The sequence below is a fragment of the Serinus canaria genome, chromosome 1 (assembly GCF_022539315.1).
Source record: "Serinus canaria isolate serCan28SL12 chromosome 1, serCan2020, whole genome shotgun sequence".
NCBI classification, from domain to species: Eukaryota; Metazoa; Chordata; class Aves; order Passeriformes; family Fringillidae; genus Serinus; species Serinus canaria.
The window spans coordinates 50,234,191-50,254,189 of NC_066313.1; the positions used below are offsets into that span (position 1 = coordinate 50,234,191).

The 19,999-nt window shown below is 39.6% G+C and overlaps 1 protein-coding gene and 1 pseudogene across 2 annotated transcripts; both read left to right on the plus strand.

The window, feature by feature from the left end:
* Positions 1-8,136: 8,136 nt before the first annotated feature.
* Positions 8,137-11,598, plus strand: LOC127059779 (uncharacterized; annotated as a pseudogene).
* Positions 11,599-11,627: 29 nt separating this feature from the next.
* UFM1 (ubiquitin fold modifier 1) lies at positions 11,628-17,903 on the plus strand. Of its 2 annotated transcripts, none has more exons than XM_050976972.1 (6): positions 11,628-11,764; positions 11,862-11,918; positions 12,641-12,698; positions 13,587-13,626; positions 14,012-14,044; positions 15,665-17,903. In XM_050976972.1, exons 1-6 carry the CDS (start codon positions 11,643-11,645, stop codon positions 15,739-15,741), a joined length of 387 nt encoding a protein of 128 aa, XP_050832929.1. In that variant the 5' UTR covers positions 11,628-11,642; the 3' UTR covers positions 15,742-17,903. The 2 variants fall into 2 exon arrangements, with proteins under 2 accessions (XP_050832929.1, XP_030090801.1); XM_030234941.2 differs by having other exon boundaries at positions 11,685-11,760.
* Positions 17,904-19,999: the final 2,096 nt, after the last annotated feature.

Sequence of the window (19,999 nt, forward strand, 5' to 3'; positions counted from 1 at the left end):
GAGATCCAGGAGTTTATTATGCACATAGGACAACACATTTCTATGTAACAGATAATAGTATGAATTTAATGCTAGATAGTCTTGCAGCAGCCCTCTCTTGGCTTACATATCAAGGAAAAACAGATGGAAGGTGAAAAATGGTGAAGAACTGGTAATTTGTGCAATACAAACTGGACTGAGGGTGTACACCATGGGGAAGTCAGAGTGGTAAGTGGAAAAATACGCTTGGACTGAAAATAAAGTAGGGATCAGCAAATGAAAGCAGAAAACAAAGAGAAAATATAATTAATGCTGGATTTATTCAGGAAAAAAAAATAATTTGATACAGAAGAAGAAAAAATATATACAATAATATATTGGCAGAAGTTTTTTGCTAGACTACAACAAAAAAGTGTCCAAATAGAGACAATACAAACATAATCAATATTAAACTATTGGGAAAAAAAATAAAATTCAGATGATTCTTTTTCCTCTGTAAGTTTTGGGTAGATTTTGCAAGTTAACAATGTGTTTGCTGTTATTTCATACTTGCTCATTTCATTTTCCCATTTTATGTAGTTTCAGTGATCTTACTACTTCATTAACAATCCTTGTGGTTTTACCACTTTCGTTCCACTCTTCTGAGCAGTAGAAAGGTGATACCATCAAATTTTGTCCATTCTTTTCCAATCTAATTTGTATTTTTTTCTTCTTCCATCACTTTCCTGTACAGCTCGTTTCCTCTGAATTGGTATATTGAACCAGAGGCACTGGGCACAAATTGAAACACAGGAGGTTCTTCCTGAGCCGCAGCAAACACTTTTTCACTGTGAAGGTGACCGAGCACTGGCGCAGGGTGTCCAGGGAGATAAGGAATCTTCATCCTTGAAGACACTCAGAAGACAAGTACGCACAGTCCTCTGCCACCTGCTCTAGGTGCCCCTGCTTGAGCGTAATTGGACCAAATGACATCCAGAAGTCCCCTCCCTCCTCAACCATTCTGAGATTCTGTGATATCTTCTTTCCAATGAGTTCATTCGATCTTCCTTTTGCATTTTTTTCTATTTAATTTCTTTTATTAGGTTCTATGCCACCGTTTACTACTCTGTACACTACTCAACTACTAACAACCATAATCCTGATTTATATTTAGGAGTGTTCCCAAAGCAATTGCTGAAGGAAAGAGGTGCAATGACGCTTTTGGATAAAGAGAATTATCTGCTAGAAATGCAATAGCCTAAACCAACTCCATGTGGTGGAACAACTGATCCCAGGAAAAGCAAAGTCTTTAGGATAGAGGGCACGAAGGTAAGACATCTAGGTGAACATTTAAAGCAACATTAAAACATGGTGGTTTTCTCTCTTTTCATAGGAGGAAGACTTAAGGAGTTTAATTCTACAGATGAAAGGCATCACATCAGCCTCAACTGAAATTGCCCCTGAAATGTGAAATGTGGTTATTCCTTTGCATTTGCACAAAAATGGTAACCATTACTGTGTTTATCCACTGAAATCCTATTTGCCTTTTCTTCTTCTTCCAGATCTTAATGTGATTTTACTTTCATGCCAAGGAATGATTCTTAACTGGTATTTTGCTGGGTTTTCTAAAAGATTGATATTATCTTTTATGCTTTGTCTCCCCATACTCTAATGAAAGAACCATACAAAATCAGTTTAATTCAACTGCATGTCTGAAATCATACAAGAGGGGCCTGAATAATAAAGCTCCAGAACAATTTAGGGACATGAACAAGGTGTGGGATTCATGCCACCAAACCGTGTTGTTTGCACAAAGTAGATGTCAATATGAGAGCTAGCCAGTCTAGGCTCTCCCTGTTGTCAGTTTGGGAAGAAATTGGCACTTTGAGGAAACAGCTCATCTTTTCAGATGTCTACTTCAAAATAATACAAATTGTGCCCTAGAAGCACCTTCTTTTCACTTTGAATATAAAGGGAACACAACGGAACTAGCTTAGGTATAGATATTTACAAAGTTAGCATCAAGATTTGTTCAGCTGAACCCTTCAAATTCTGTTGTAGTGTTGGATTTGCAGTTGAAATTTATTGCACTCAGAGGATTTAAAGGTGTTAATATATTTTCCTAAGCCTTGCTAAACAGTAGCATTTGGAGATGGCATGAAGATATTTTAACAGGATAATATTCTGCATAAAACCCCTGCAATGGAAAGCACAAAGTTACTGAAATGAATTAATACATTCTTCAGAAACTCATTTGGCACAAGAAGTTGTGAGTCTGGTCTTCATTTGCTAGTTAAGGGTCATTTTCTGTTCTCTGCGTGTTTCTTGACTATTTCTAAACAGTGTTATGCTTCAGAGCTTAAAAATCCCTTATGCCAATATAATTTTGCACTTACTAGAATTGATTTTGTTTTATGGGAAATGGTCCAGAAAAAAGAAGTTTCTTACCACATCTACCACAAAAGCATCTTAAATGTTCAGAAAAACCTTCAGCATTGTGCTACAGCAAGCACTGCACAAGGAGACATATTTCCTAGGTCAGAACATTCCAGCTAAATCTCCAATCAATTAATAAATCCACAGGAAGGCGACATGCAGAGAAATACTTGGCTTTGTACCCAAAGAAATTAGAATGCAAATCCTGATAAACAGAGCCACAATTTGAAGGCTGGTGTCCTGAACCACAGCAGGTTAGAAAGGCCTGTTCTAGAAGAAGAAAATTAAAGGTCGTGTTTATCTTTTTGCCAAAAAAAAAAAAAAAAAAAAAAAAGCTTTAAAAGTCCAGCCTTTGCAAACACAAGTTTTCACTTCCCTTTCATTTTCACAGAGATGCACCACCTTCTGTAAATCTCCTAAACCCTTCAAACACTAAAGTAGTGATCTGTGTAACCTCAGCTGCATGACAGTGAGAACTGTCCTCTTGCAATAATACTTGCAGATTATATAAACTCTCTTCTGGGCTTGCCATCAAAGAGAACAAAATTGAGAGGAAAAATACAAGAGGTATCTTCATAACACTGAATAAAGAGAATATATACAAGGTCACTTTGTTTAAAGAACTGTGAGGGATATCACAGTTGAAAACTTATACTAGGCCTCTTGGAGTCACAACTTCCTGCATCTGAAAATTATTTCTTCTTCAGTCTCCTTCTCTTCACCGGTCTTTACATTCAAAAAAGGAAACATAATTTGGCCTCATTTCTTGCTTCACTTCAGCAAGGATCTTGTAGCTCTTTTTAGTAAAAGTTAACTGTGAAATCACTAGAATAACCTGATTTATTTAAAGTTTATTTAAAAAGTATTCCTTGTTAAAAAATCTAATAGCCTAGGCATGTTATGAATAATTAAATTGCAGTATAAGCTGAATCAGGACTCTTGCTGCACATAAAGTATGAAATTTTGGATTAAAAACTCTTACTAATTTTTTCATAGCACTAATAACAATTTAAATCTGCATGTAAAGCCCAACCTGCTTAAGAAATGAAACAGCACAATAAGAAAACCACCCTGATAGTATTGGAAAAATGCCTTGCTAGGATTGGTATTTATTCTTTACAGAAAAAAAAAGGGATACTACAATAAAACTATTCTTAACCTTAATTTATGCTTCAGCACACTCTTACATTTTACTGTTGGAGTCTGCAATATGTTTGTGTGTATTGTCCCATTCTCTGTATCATATTGTAAATAACGTGATTTTATCTCCAGTAGCAAGCCAACCCAGTGCAACACATAATAGTAGTAAAACTAAATGACAGAACTGCACAGCCTGAGGATGGGAGCAAGGAAATCAACACACAGAGCAGTTTACTAGAGAAAAGAATCTGCATAGCTATATGAAATAAATACCGGGCCACTTCAGACCAGCATACTCAGATCATAGAATTTACTGCTTGCAGCAGGCGGGTGAAAAAGGTATATGTATTTTCTGAGACTGCTGACTAGCTGACAAAATAAAATCTCCTCACAATTCTCAAAGCAGAGCAATAAAATATTCTATCATAACTGTCCTCAAACAAAAATAATTTTTATAAAGTTAACAATTGCAATGAAAAATGTAATATCTAAATCTGGATATGTTTTTTTTATATCCATACTTTCCATAAAAATGTCTTTATTTCCTCACAAGAAGAATGGGTGACCTCCCCCTAGACTTGAATAATTACAGTTTATTAAACACGCTCAAAAGAAAAGATGAAATTTCATTTCTTAGTGCCCAATTAAAACAACGATATGACTCTCATGGAAAAAATTTTCAAACCATTTCCTGCATATAAAAGCAAAGTATCACAAAAGCATTGCCATCACTAAAAGCATCCATAATTGTCATCATGACAAAAGAGAGATAAATCAAAATACTTTTAGGATGACTGGGATACCCAAAAACCTATTCACCTGGAAAATTATTCAGAAGGAAAATGATTTCATACAAATTCTTGAAAATAGGACACACTATATATATGTAACGGTGTCATGCCCCTACCACATGAATCAAATTCCATGACAAAAAATGTCAGATCCAAGAAAGAGTACACAATTTTGGTTCCTCCTGACACTTTCACCCTGATAAATGCTTATTATAATAGAATCATGAAATTGTTTATGTTGGAAAAGGCTTTTAAGATCATCAAGTCCAACCATAAACCTAACCCTGGCAAGTCCACCACTAAACCATGTCCTTCATTGCCATATCTACATGTCTTTTAAATACCTCTAGGCATGGTGAGTGAACCACTTCCCTGAGCAGCCTGTTCCAGTGTTTGACAACCCTTTTGGTGAGGAAATTTTTCCAACTGTCCAATCTAAACCTCCCCTGGCACAACCTGGAGCTATTTCCTATTGTCATATTGCTTGATTCTTGAATTATCATTCCGATTATTATAAAGATTTCCTAATAATTACTTTTTCAAAGCAATTGAAAAAAAAATAAAATCCAGTGCTGGTTCTTTGGAAGATTATTCTGTGTTTTGGCATGTGGTTATCTGTACTATTTAACCACATGCACGCATAAAATAAAAATTCTGGAGTCTAGAGACCTAGCATTATGATTTTTATATGACTAATACGACATTTGTATGTGATCATCTTATTTTGATGAATTATTTTAGTAAAATGTTTGTGACACAAGAGAACTGTAATAGGTTTTAATTATTGCTTTGTTAGAGGAAGATTATGAAGACGTGTCAAACTGTCTGATGATTAACTTTGCATGGCATTTCTAAAGTGTTATAATCTTCCTCTATCTTTGGCTTAACAACATTTTTTAAAACCCCTATGTATGCCTACATGTTACAGAGAAATGCCATCACACAACAAGGAACAAAAGACTCATATGGGCTGCAGGCTCACGAAAGTAGAAACTCCCTGTTTAATGAAGGTTAAAGTTTTCTTACTGGGGTGTAACAACAGGCTAGTTTAAATAGGCTAAATTTATATGGTATGTTATACCACTAATTCTGTTAAAATGAAAAAAAAAAAGAAGAAAGGAAAAAAGAAAAGAAAGAAAACATAGAATCTGCTTGATTATTGGGGAGTAAGAGACAGCAACAAAAACAACTTAAGAGATGATGCAGTGCTACTGCTTCCTTTCTGGAGGGCTAAACTTCCTGCAGAAGGATCCTACCAGACTGCTTGAGGAAGGCAGATGACTTCTGCTGACAGGAGGATTCTGCAGCCAAGCAGGTACCTCTGTGCTCTGGGATGGGTCACAGAGGCTCACAATGATGAGCTTGGGAAATCAGGCCAAGAGATGCGATCCTCCTGAGCCAAAGGAGAGGTAAGGGGATGTACCATCCAAAGGAAGACTCCAGCATCTCGACTATAGGAAATGGTATCAAGAGGAAACCTTATTCCCAACACCTTTAAGACCATCAAGTCCAAACATGTTAACACTTGACTCAATGATCTTACAGGTTTTTCCCAACCTAAAGAATTCTATGATCCTGTGATTTCCTGCTGACAAAAGGGGAAGATCTCCTTGCCTCCTCTGCTGTGTCAGCTCAGACCTTTCCCTGAGGTCATTCAATGCTTTGAATCAGCAGGGAAACATCCATGTCCTCTGCTGATTTGAACTGACTCACTGCTGGGTCCCCCAAGTAGAAAGACTGGTCAAGAAGTAGTCTGAAGGCCAGGAACAGATTGCAATGCAAAAGTGGAGGTAAAAAACAGAACCTGTCATTTTTCAAGGGAGTTACTCAATCCCCCTGGTGAAATCCAAGCCTCACTAAGAGCTGAAGGAATCAGACTGTTCCATGTGCTTCGTATGGAAGCGGTTGGTTGAAGAAATGCTGCATTTCTTCTGCCTCTCCCTCCTGTAACACATTGCTTGGCAATGCTCATTATTTAATTCACTGCAAGCATAGAAGAAAAGTATGCTGGTGCCAAGATCTAACTTTATAGTACCTGCTTGTTGGAACTCTGGATGCTGAGAATTTTAAACTTTCTGTACTGCAAGGCACAGACCCACAAGAGAACACTGCATTTGACTTGAGGCGGTGAGGAAGGCTTCCAGAATTGATTGATAGTACTGGGATTAGGGTGTGTAGTTGGTTAGAAGTGTGTAGTATCACAGGGTGAAAAACTTAAGAGTTTGGGATTTTAGAATATAGAAATAAATATGAAGTAAGATGGATTAGAAGATTTAAGTCACAGTGTGTCTGTTTGTTTGCTTCCGAAGCAAAAGAAAAATCTTTCAAAAATACAAACACTTAATGCTTAATTTTATGGCCAGACTCCAAACTGGTCATGTTGACTTGTCGTTGAAGGAATGGGAAAATTTGAGTCCCAGTTCTGTATCATGGGGCAGCTCTACTTGAATGCTCAGCAATATATTGTAGCTAACAGACTATTCACAAGGGAGGAAAGGAAACAAACTGGGAAGAATAAAAGCAGGCTAAATAACAATAAACTCAGTTTTCCAGTACTTTCTACTCTGTGCTGTGGCTATTGATCTGCTTATTTTTCTCAACTCAATTACACCAGGCCCAGCCAGGCGGAATATAGGCATGTGGGATGAACAGCTTCTATTTACTGCAGTTATTTTCTCTTGCAACGCTATTAACAACTGGAAGGTCTTGCCCAAAGAGTTGTCAGAGGTATTCTAGCTCATCTCAGTAACATTCACAGCATCCAAGGGGCTATATTGTTATTTTCTGGTTTGTAATTTTTTTTCCTTCACTTCCTTAACCTAAAAGCTTTCAGTTGAACAACTGTGTTTACATATTGCCAGATCCCAACTGTTTTAATTAATTGCTGAAATTGTCATTCCTTTTGTCATTTACACAGCTAGGAAAGTCAAAGTTAGGTCTCATTGCTGTAACACAACATATTTGAGTCTGGGTAATTAAGAGCTGTAGAAAAAACAAATTTTATGAGGACTTAATTTTTTTTCTCTGGCTTCACTCACAGGAAAAAAAAAGGCAGACTTTTCTTACAAATGAACCAATTTTTCTGGTGTTGAAGAGAATGTTGTTGGTATATAAAGCCATTAGTGAAATGTAACTCTCTAAACCATCCCTGGCTTGTTTGCATACAGGATGAGTCCCATTACTCTCCCAATTAAAACAGAAAAATTACACACATTCTCCTTCCTCTATTCACTGTAAATTTTCATAAAGAAAAAAAAATCAACCCTGCCAGCTCTTTGAACAGGTTGAGACAGCATAGGGAAATTCTGAATTTGCAGCACTGAAAAGGTCTTCCTAACATGAAATCACTTGGATGCCTGACTCTACATCAGAAGATCCTGACCCTGTGTGCTGGGTTTGCATGGCCAGGTTTTGGTAGTGGCAGGGGCTGCAGTGATGTCTGTGAGACTGTCAAAAGCTTCCCCATGTCCAACAGAGCTAATGCCAGATGGCTCCAAGATGAACTTGCTGCTGGCCAAAACTGAGCCCATCAGCAACAGCCCATCAGCATCTCTAGGACAACAGACTTAAGAAGGAGAAAAAAAACCCCAAAACCACAGAGCAGCAGAGAAAGGACTGACAATATGTGAAAGAAACCATTCTGCAAGCACCAAGGTCAGTGGAGGAGTGGGAGGAGGGGCTCCAGGTGCCACAGTAGGTTTGCCGGCATGACTTGTGATCCCTGGGAAGGACCCACACTGGAGTAATTTGTGAAAGGGACCTTACAGGGGGAAGAGGTAGAGAACTCTGAGGCAAAGTTTTTATTGATGATATGGACGAGGGTTTAGAATCTTTCATTAGCAAATTTGCAGACGACACTAAGCTGGGAGCATGTGTCGAACTGTTAGAGGAACGGAGGGCTTTGCAGAGGGACTTGGAACGGTTGGATGGATGGGCAGAATCTAATGGGATGAAGTTCAATAAGTCCAAGTGCCGAGTCCTGCACTTTGGCCACAATAACCCCCTGCAACGCTATAGGCTGGGGACGGTGTGGCTGGACAGTGCTCAGGTGGAAAGGGACCTGGGGGTGCTAGTTGACAGTCGGCTGAACATGAGCCAACAGTGTGCCCAGGTGGCCAAGAAGGCCAATGGCATCCTGGCCAGTATCAGGAATAGTGTGGCCAGCAGGAGCAGGGAGGTCATTCTTCCCCTGTACTTGTCACTGGTAAGGCCACACCTTGAGTATTGTGTCCAATTCTGGGCCCCTCAGTTAAGGAGGGACATTGAGATGCTTGAGCGTGTCCAAAGGAGAGCAACAAGGCTGGTGAGGGGCTTGGAACACAAACCGTATGAGGAGCGACTGAGAGAGCTGGGATTGTTTAGCCTGAAGAAAAGGAGACTCAGAGGTGACCTTATCACTCTCTTCAACTTCCTGAAGGGTGGCTGTGGTGAGCTGGGGGTCAATCTCTTTCTCCGGGCAACAACAGAGAGAACAAGAGGACACAGTCTCAAGCTGTGCCAAGGGAGATACCGGCTAGAATTGAGGAGGAAGTTTTTCACAGAAAGAGTGGTCAAATACTGGAATCATCTGCCCAGGGAGGTGGTGGAGTCACCACCCCTGGATGTGTTCAAAAAAAGACTGGATGAGGCACTTAGTGCCATGACCTAGTTGAGCTGTTAGAACATGGGTTGGACTCGATGATCTTAAAGGTCCCTTCCAACCTAGAAATTCTGTGATTCTGTGAAAGTTCAGTCCAGAAGGGAGGGGGTGGTGGAGGGGTATTTTTAAGATTTCCTTTTACTTTTCACTCTAGTGTGATAAATAATTTCCCCAAGTCAAGTCTGTTTTGCCCATGGCAGTAACTGGTGACTGAACTCTCCCTGTCCCTACCTCAACCAATGAGCCTTTTTTCAGGTTTTCACTCCCCTGCCCAGCTGAGGAGGGGAGTAACAGAGCAACTTCCCTGGGAAGCTGGCAACCAGCTAGGGTCAGCCCACCACCCCCTGGCATTAGCACGAAACTCTTGATGCCTGCTCAGAATACAGCTCCACAGCATCTCAAGCTGACCTAAGGTGCAGAACAGGATCACTACCAACTAGCTGTGCTTCCTCATGTCCTTCTTTGTTGGTGGTTTCTGAGGATATCCACATAAAGTCACCTAAAAGGAAATTTTTGAGGATTTTGCCAAATCCTGAACAGATCCTTTACCTGGTCACAAGTGTTGGTTTCTTTGCTTGACAGAGGACAAGATCACGTGGCCAGAACACAGGACTAGCCAGGCCTGGATTTAGACTGTTCTCAGCACTATAGTACACATATGCTCAAACTGGATTTAACCAAGTAAATCTGGGTACTAAACACAGTCCAGTTCCAACAACAGTAAGATTTGGATCTGTTATTTCCTCAGAGGGGAAGTGCTTGTAATAAGAGGCCAGAAATGAAGTGCTGAAAAGATCAGTACTTTATTTCACATCTGCATTCAACACCTTGGAAAACAGGAGACAGCAATGAATTAATGCAATCTGCAGATAAGAGAGCTACATAAGCCAAAGCCATAACATCATACATACATAAAAAAACTGATTTTGAAAAAAACTGATTTTGAAAAGGGCATTGATAAATATAGGATGACATTTAGCTAAATGCAAGGTTAAATACTAAGAGATGACTATTAATTAGCTCCAATTTCAGGTGTGATTTCTTGAAAACAGGGGGATGAAAAAGCCATGAGTTCATTAATGGATTACAAGATGTGTACAACCCCCAAATTCAGTGCAGCTATGAAAGAGACACAGAGACATAAATGTAAGAAATACTGGGAAATATGAATGCCATTGGACAAACTGATAGTGAAATTCTTGGGTTTTTTAATTTTTTTTTTTCAGTTTGGGCTATGTTCATATAAGAACAGGACAAGAGTGAAAAGCTGGATTTCATACCTGGGCAAGAAGCCAGTCCTTAGAAAAAAAATTAATGACTCCAATGTATCACCCACCTTTTCTACAGCACCTATCTTAACCCTAATGAGACCCCCAGTGAAGGTAAACCCAATAAATGCTTTGCCATCACCAGTCTGGCAAGCAGTGTGTGACACCAAGCACTTCACCTGCAGTGAATGCTGTCCTTTCTGCAGACAGCAGAAACTGGGGAAATCAGACAAAATATCTTCTATAAGGAAAATACTGACATATCAGAGTTGAAAACTCAGTCATCACCTGCATTAACAGATACGTGACTATTAAAGACAAAAACTAAATTGCAGTTCCACGGCACCTTATTAAAGAGAAATCGATTTGTCAAAAGTCACAGACAAACAAAAGTGAAACCTGCTGTTTTTCTGCCATAAAAGTATCCATCACTATCCAAACAAAACTCCTATTCTAGCTCCCTCATCACAAGAAAGATGTGAACAGTTTTAAATATTAAGGGGATAGGAATCAGAGTTTGCATCCACCATTGCCCGCATAACTTTTAACAAACATCTGCAGACCATAGAGCAAAGCAGGATCACAAAATTATTAGAGCTGGAAAGGTCTTCTGGAGATCATCTACTCCAAACCTCTGCCACGGGAGGGTCCCCTAGAACAGATTACACAGGAATGTGTCCAGGCGGGATTCACATGTCTCCAGAATGGGAGACTCCACAGTCTCCCTGGGCAGCCTGTTCCAGAGCTCTGTCACCCTCAATGTTAAGAAATTGTTCCTCATGTCGAGATGGAACTTGCTGTGTTTCAGTTCCTGCCCATGGCTCCTCACCCACTGCGGAGGAGCAGAAAACCAGGAGGTCGCTGGGCACCACTGAGAAGTCTGGCACCATTGTCTTGGCACTCGTCTTTGGGGTATTTATATGCATTAATGCGATCCCTTCTCAGTCATATCTGCAGGCTGTACAGGCCCCTCTCTCCTCTCCTCTCTCCCTCTCCTAAGATGCTCCAGACCCCTCACCATCTTTGCACTCTTGCGCTGGACTCCCTCCAGGAGCCTCTTGCACTGAGGAGTCCACAACTGGACACGGCACACCAGACGTGGCCTCCGGTTGCCAAAGCCCCCCACCCCTACATACTCCCTGTGTGACCGCAGCCCGCCAATCCCCCGGTCCCAGCCCAACTCCCTCCTCGGCCCGCCTGCGTCTCTCTGCAGCGCTTACGGAAGCGCCGGGTCCCGATGCTGGGGTCCTACCTCGGCCGCGGAACAGCCAGAGCTACTGCCTCATTAGAAATCCTCCCCGCCGTTCTCCGCTGCGCTTCGCCCACCCCTAAGACTCTCTCTTTCCCAGCTGCAGTGAGGCACTGAGGGAGAACACGGCCGCCCCCCGCCTCATAGCGGATCGGCAGGGCATGTTATCCTTCCTCTATGGCCAGGCGTGCATCGGGCAGCTCAGGGCCGGGGAAGGGCCCCGTGCTGCGGGCGGCGCTGACGTGTCGGTGGGAGCGGCGGCGGCCCCGGCAGCACCATGTGCGTGAGTGAGGGAGGGAGGGACGGACCGACCGACAGCCCGGGGGTCCCGCAGCCCCCGCGCTCCCTCACCCAGCCCTCACCCTCTGCTCTCTCCACAGGTCCAAGGTCACCTTTAAAGTGACGCTCACCTCGGACCCCCGGTTGCCTTACAAAGTGTGAGTGCCGGCGCTGCGTGGGGCGGTGGGAAGTGAAGACGGGGCACGTCGCGAATGGCCTCTGAATGGCCATCCCGGCGGGGCATTCCGCCAGCGGGAACGGCGCTTGGCCCCCTCCCGTGTGTGGAGTGACAGGCGATGTCCGTGGTTAGCCCTGCTCTCGGGGCTTTGCCCCACTGCTGTGCGCATCTTCCCCGGGTCGCAGAGTCATTCAGGTTGGAAAAGACCTCTGATATTGTTGAGTCCAACCTTTGCTCGATCACTGCCTTGTCAGCCAGACCTTGGCACTACGGCCCGCCTCCAGGTTTCTCTTGAACACCTCCAGGGACGGTGATTCCACCCTGGACAGCCCGTTCCAATGTTTGACAGGACTTTCAGTGAAAAATTTCTCCTGATGTTCCACCTGAACCATCCCTGCCACAGCTTGAGGCCGAGTTCTCTCTTCCTGGAGAGGACATTGCTATGGAGCTTAATCCCACGCCTCCTGAGACTTGCCACATTTGCTGACGTTTAAAGGTGTTCATGTTCTCTACAAAAAATGCTTCTTTTGAAGCATCTCACACCCCCCGGGGACCTATTCGCCCCTTGAACAGATCTTGCACAGCATTGGCAAAAGTATTTCCATTGGTAAAAGGGAAGTTTCAGTCAGTAGTTTAACAGCAAATAAAGTTCCTTTTCGGTTTGTTTTGGCAGCTGTGTATTTACTTGTGTTGTAATTTCAGGTTAAGCGTGCCTGAGAGCACACCTTTCACAGCTGTCCTCAAGTTTGCTGCAGAAGAAGTAAGTAGAGAGTGATGATGTTGGTTTTTAACATTTTGCACGTTCTTGAAAGCTAAAGCTTTTTTTAATGATAAAAATGCAGTGGTTAATTCAGCTCAAGGAACTGCTGTTGGTCACAGATGGTCACAAGCTTTACTGGTCTCAGTGGGGGCCTGGCAGAACTTGCAGAATTCTAGACTTAGTGATCCTTGCTCAATTTATGCATCAGTATAAATGGCATTGAGGTGATTTCTGTTTTTGTAATTAACAATTTTATAGCAGTGATTTAAAAATTTTTGACTGAAGAAAATTAAAAGGTACTGCTATTCAATACTTAATACTGAAATTTCTTATGTGAAATATCAGGAAATTCTTCAGAATTATCAGGAAACTCTTCACATTCAGTTCTAGTAATCTCTGCCTTAGGAAGACATAGAGTTTTTTACTGTGGAAGGTATTGAGAGCAGCTATATGGGATAGAATAAAAAAACAGTCTTAAGGGAAAATGTGGGTAGTGTGTTCTTTGGTTTCTGTGTGTTGATCTTTCACATGGAATCCTATATCATTAGGTGTTTAAATTGCCCACATAATTTGAAGGGATGTATCATGTTGTTTCAGGTTAAGCACGCAAAGATTAAGAGACATTCACTGGATGTAAACCTGGTACATGTCTCAGGTGTACATTTTCACGATAGTTAGAAAAAAATTTCCATTACATTTGTGGAATTACTACTGAAATAGTCATCCATTTCCATTAAAGCTACTTATATTTATAAATCTCAAGGACCTCTTTTCTAATTTTTTTTTTTGTATGTGAACCAGCTAAAATTATAATTTTAATATTACCCATATATTTTCTGCTTTAACTGTGTCTCTTACGCTGTTTTGTCCTACTCTTGCTTCCTTTAGTTCAAAGTTCCTGCAGCAACAAGTGCCATTATAACAAATGGTAAGAATATAGTTCATATATATTTTTAATAGTTTTTGTATTGAGGGTTCCAGTGAAAGTTATTGTTAAAATCAGTACTGTCTCATGTTTCACAAACTCTACTTACTACAAATTGAATTTTATAATATTGCAGCATTATTTAAAATTCTTATGCATGGGGTGAAGATACTAAACCACTAATTCAGTTTTGTCCAAATATATAACTTGGATTTCTCTATGCTGAAGCTTTCTTGTCAGTTCCCATTTTTTGGCTATAGGAAATAGCATGATGACCTGATGTAAAAGTTGTATCTTGCTGGTATGTTTTTAGAGCTGCAAGTTTAATGTAATAAATTGTAATATGTCTGTTTCATCTTCTTTTTTCTCTTTTTTTCCTTCTTCCTAGATGGTATAGGAATAAACCCTGCACAGACAGCAGGTAAGTTACTGTGGATGAATCCCAGTATTTAAAACTTGTTATTTTTCTCTTGTTTAATGTATAGCACATGAGGTTGTATTGCGTTTTAGGTTTTGTCATGAGTTCCTACACGTTTTACAGTTACTTTAGTCTTCAAAAACTTCCAAAATAAGATACACAGGAATAAAATTTTAGTAATCCCTGGGGATTTCAGAGGTTTTGTACTGTTGCACAATTTCCCTTCCTTTCTGAAAAAAAGCACTCAAGTATGACTTTCATTTTCCTTACATGATTTCATGGAGCAGGGGAAATGAAAGCTGAAAGAACTAGGCTTAGCACTTAATCCTTGTATTGATTTCAATTTTAAATCCTTGATAGTTCAGGGAGTAGTATGCTATAACTTTAATAAAACCAGTGTAATATTAATGATGAAAACAGACCAAGGTGAGGTGAGCTACTGTCTCCATGAGTTGCAGCTGAGGCTGTTTTAAAATGTTCAGAATTTTATGATGGCCATTACAAAAGAATGTTTCCAGTCTAGAATAGTAAGGTTAGTAGGCAGTTCTCTGTTTTGCTAGGGTGACAGGTTTGCATTCAGTGGGTTTTATAGATCTCTTCAAAACCAGGTCTTGGCAGATCTGTAAGATCAGAATGTCTTCTGATAACATGTTATTTTGAATTGGTTTTCTAAGGGTCATTATGTTGAATATAAACAATGATTTTGATCCTGATCCTCTTGCTGGAGTTCAAAAAAGGGTAGCTTTGTTCTACACAGAAAATTTAAATGGATGTCAAGTATCTTAATCTTATTTGTGAGAGCACTCTCCATCCCTGGAATGGGATGCCTGGGAGAGAAATAGAATTACTCTGTTTAGAAGTTAATTCAAGGTTGAATAAGGAATCAAATATAGTTGATTATGTGCAGTAGTAGTATGAAGTAAAAAAGTAAATATTCCATATATTGTTAAGGAAATACATCACTTAGTGATGTGGTTTCATTTTCAAATGTTGAATTTAATTAGGAAATAGCGACCTGAATACATTTTTTAAAAAATCAACACATCTAAATATTAGAAACTTGTAATTTTTATTATGTCTTCTTTAAAAAACTATAATAATTAAGACAATACAGGAATAAATAAAGTTGAAGGGGATTTTTATACTAAAATTAGACTAACTTATGCTTGGACATTTGGAGAACCTTTCTAGAAGAAAAGTACAATTGAGGTTCTGAAGTTAGAAGTCGGTAAGTACTGAACCAGGGAGAGAACTCAAAATTAATGAAACTATGAATGATTTCAAGAAAACAAAATAATTGTGGAAAAGTAAAACTTCATTGTCTGTTCTTGGAATCATTATGGCTTCTAAGTTAAATGAGGCATTTGAGTGTGAAACTGCAGAGGTTGAAAGGCTGCACTTTGTAAGGCCTAGCATTTTCATTTCAAATAAAGAGCTCCTTCGAAAAAGAGAGGCAAGGTAAAATTAATGTGGAAGCATGAAAACTTTATTTCTGGTATGTCAGAGGAATTATTATGAAGCTGTTAAACACTGACTTAACACTGTTATCTTTTAAATGTGTTTGTTGAGGAAACATTGTATTTTCTTGGTTAGTAATACATCCTGTTTTCTTTCTTTGTTTAGGAAATGTGTTTCTAAAGCATGGTTCAGATCTTCGGCTCATTCCCAGAGATCGTGTTGGGAGTCATAACATCTCCTGAAAGCGGGGTAGTAGGTGACACTGATGTGCAGCAGAAGTCTATATATTTTGGAACTCCAGAATGCAACTGATGAATTGGACTTTTTTAAAGCAAGCAGAAATGACTTCCCAGGATTTGATTTTTTCTTTGGAAACAGAGATAAGGGTTCATTTTCCTCTTAAAGTACAATAACTCGTGCACTGATTCTTCCCTGACTAGTAGAAAAGGCTGATTGCATTTTATGTTGCTGTAAGAAAGACAGACTTCTCTACAGGTCTAATTGATGCCACAAGAGTAAACACAGCCACCATCAATAGATACTTAAAATACTGGATATTGTTGAGCCTACTTCATGAAAGGGAAAACTGTGTTATGACATTACTACAAAGAAATTATTCCTAGTGTGTGCTAAAAGTTGGGTTTTTTCCTGTTTTTTTTTTTTTTTCCTAAAGTTATATCTGTGTTTAGGGGAGCAGCTTTCACCTGGCTCAAGTATTGATCTCAAGTAGAGGGGAAATTTCAGGAGTTTATTATTCAAATAAGTAAACAGCTGCCAAATGTTCCAAAGTAATTCCAAGGTTTAATTGCTGCAAGTATCTGAGATAAAGGAGAATACAGAGATTTCTGTGTTTTAAGACTTCATTTTGACATACTGTGAAGTTAAATTAAACTCAGTTTCAGAGAATTTGTCAGACCTAGTCTCCTCACAAGAAGTGCCATCAGCTGGGAAGGATTGAAGTGTAATTTGGGAATGTGTAGACTGGTCAAATATGTCATTCCTTTTTCAGTAAACTAATGCTGGTTCTATGCAGAAGTCTTGGTTTTGTTGTTGCCTGTTACATAGAAAGCAGCATAGAATTCACTGAAATATTTTTTGTTCAGATTAGAAATTGCCATGTGTACACTATGAGTTGTATATTTTAACTAGAGAAATTGCTGCTTTTCTTGAACTGGTTGTCTATGCTGCGATTTCATGTATTTGGCAAAATCTTACCATATTGCATTTTTTTCTGTTCTACTGAGTTGATCAGAAAGAACAATTGGTATTGTAGTGCTTGGTTAAATGAGTATTCTCACAAGTACAACTATCCTGTGCAATCATTGTGCTTTAGAAAGATGTTCAGATAATGTGTCAGATAATGCAGAACTACAAAATGCCCTTCTGAGTGGGTGTAAGCTTGAGAAATAAAAACTCTCCAGAAATCAATATTTGCCTATAAACAGCTTCCAACTTTAAGATAACCTGCAAAATTCTGTATTTTTCTTTACTTTAATAAACAATTAAATGAAAAAGTGCAAACGTTGTTCCTCTCCTATTCTTAGAGTTTGATAATAATTAAAAACAATTCCCGTTAATTATTCAGCATGCTTTGGGATTAATTTTGAGCCAAAAGATAGTTATTATGCAGAATTCTACAGAACACTGCCCCAAAGGGCAGAGTGCCTTGTTTTTCGTTAGTCTAATGCCACAATATAATTATGAGCAAAATTAATTGCTTGCAATTTTTAGCTGCAAATCTCTTGACTGAATGCTTGAGAAAGCACCTCATATTGGAATATAATAAACAGGAATCTTTTTTTTTCCTATCTAAAGGTGCAGTGTTTTTGAAAGGGAATCATGGTTAACTGCATTTTGAAACTAGGATGTTCTAATGTTTACATAATTGAGGGTTATGTAAAAATTATTTCTTGTGGTGGCTAACATTTCTCACACTGTTCCTTAGGTTATAACAGAGCATAAAGTATTTGACATACTGCATTGCAGGTAGTTTATGTAACATGCTAAGAATTTGTTCATTTGGAAAAATAACTAGTATTTTTAGTACGCTGTTCATTACACCTTTGTCTCAGTATGGTCTCTAAAATCTGACCATGGCTTTTCTGTTTGCTAAGGAGACCATTTCAGTGCTAAAACACATTTAGCAGTCTTACCAAGTTGACTCAACCTTTGCAAGTTCATTTTGTTAAGTCTTGTTTGACGTGGTTGTATAGGTTGTACAGGTTTCTAGGGCTTGGGAGTTTTTAGAACATTGTGGAAATGCTGTGCTGCCAGATTTGTACTGGGCTGTCTGTCCGTATTTTATGGTGTACTTTGGAAATCTGCCTGGCAGTTGTATTGCTTTCAGCTCTGATTATAACCTGAATGCTATTAAAGAAAAGATTTTTTTGGTGTTTATTATTCACTTTGTTGCATCTTTGCTGAACTTAATTTGAAGAGTCTTTTTTTCTGTATTCTACATTTATAAAAGGATGGCTGAGCTATGCTACAAAAGTAGTCTGTGAAAAAATGTTGGTGGAAGCATAAATTGTGAAAGGTCCCGCCAAAACTTTCAAGTATCTCTAACTGTTCTTTTGAGTTATACCAGTTCATATTCATATTTATTTTGATAAAATTTGAAGATATCATGGACATTTTTCAGGGAAAGCACAGTGATCTGACGAAATACAGTAGAACAGGAGAAGTTAGAAAATGGCCCTGATAATAAGTTCTGTCAGAAGTATGGGGTTTTTTTTCCCTGCATTCTTGTCACAAAATCCAGCTTTATTATGTGTTTGAGATGAGAAGGCCATTTTCCTTTCTTGTTGTTACTATGTGAGAATCATAAAAATAGTTGACAATAGCTCTCAAAAGTTGAGAATCCTCATTCTTTGTGTTTAACTCGATCACAAAAGCCCAGCTCCCACCGCGGCTCCAGTGGTACAAGGAGCAGTCAGAGTGAGAAGGAGCTGTGCCAGCACGGCTGCACAGTGAGTGGATTCTGAAGGTACTGGGGCACAGCAGTCCTTTATAGGGCAGCATCCAGGTGGCCTTCAAACAGAGCAGCACTTCAATGGGGCACTTGGAAAAATTCAGTCCTGCAGTCATCCTAGCAGTGCTGTGGATACTGTTCCAGTGATTCCAGCAGGAGTGCTAAGCTCCAGCTGGGTGAACTTCAGTCCATGTGCAATGTACAGTGTTCTGAGTTCAATACCGTGTACCCAACAGTGCATCTCTGTAGTGAATTTCAGCTGCTGATGGAAGGTAAATAAATACTGGGGAGTGTTCACAAAAGCAAGCGTGATCTTTCTGGGGCTAATCTCTGCAGGCTGCTTCTGAAGTTAACAAGTTGAAGTCCTCCAGAGAGATTCAGTGTAGCTAAACAAATCTTTAGCTCTGAATGACTCTCTGAGAAGCCTTTATCGCTTCATTGGCTAGAGAAAGCAATTGAGGCATTAACCTGCAGGGACTAATGTTAACACTTCTGAATGCCTTCCCCAATTGATACTTTTCCCCTCCCTTCAATATTATATACCTGTCCGCTCAGTCTTGTTTGAGCTTGATTAACACATGATGCAAAGTTCTCAGGGACTTGTTCAAAGTCGCAAGAACCTTTTTGCATGAAATCAAAACTACTTTCTTATGTAATATAATTACTTAAATATAACCTTTTTTCCTTTTACAGCAGGTTCAGGACCCTTGGTGGTAGTGCGAGGAGGGCTTGTAATTTTTTACAGAAACCTTTGCCAGGTTAAAATTAGTTCTGTTTGCAAATAAGAAAATGTGTGTACTGAGGAAGAAAACAGAAGATTCTATTACTGCATGTTTTTGGAGTATGGATTTGGTCTCCTTTATCTCTCTGAAGTGGTTACATATTTCTGGCAAGCAGATTTTGAAGGGTTTTGAATGTATACAAATAGCCACTAATAAAAGGACCAGGTGCAGGTCCTCCTGCTTATTACTGTAAAGGCAATCCTGAGGCTGTGAGTGGGAACTGTCAGTGTCTCATGGCTGAGAAATACCAGATGTGGTAACAGCTATAACAACCCTAGAGGCTTTTGATCATTTTAATGGAGAGAATTTCACTTTGATTTTGCACAAGAGATAAATTTGTTTGCAGACTTTGAAAGTAGTCTTCATATGGTGGGAGTGAGATCACTGTCCACAATCCCTTTCCCTGCTCATGATATTTGACAAGAAGTAAGTCTGGGACAATCTGGCCATTAAATAACTGGACTTCCCCCTGTGGAATTCTGTCTCAAAGGTAAAGTGTGAACTGAGAAGTGCAGCATCTGTATCTTCAGAAGACTTGGCTGTGATAAAAATCCGCTGCTGTCTGATGAAAAGTTTGAAATGAAAAGGGATTGGGGAGTATTCTTTGTCTTACCTATTGAATCATGAGGTCATTTTGCAATTCGAGGATCAAACCATGTGACTTCTTACAGGAGAAGCACCCAGATTTTAGTAAATATTTGCTATTAAACATCTTAGAAATTCATCTAAAGAGCTGAGGGCCATTTG

Excerpts from the sequence above, each read along its gene's own strand:
- UFM1 (XM_050976972.1), top strand. The coding sequence starts at position 11,643 with ATGTTATCCTTCCTCTATGGCCAGGCGTGCATCGGGCAGCTCAGGGCC. Across the intron at positions 11,919-12,640 it reads CCCCGGTTGCCTTACAAAGT|GTTAAGCGTGCCTGAGAGCA; the intron begins GTGAGTGCCGGC and ends TTGTAATTTCAG. Across the intron at positions 13,627-14,011 it reads AAGTGCCATTATAACAAATG|ATGGTATAGGAATAAACCCT; the intron begins GTAAGAATATAG and ends CCTTCTTCCTAG.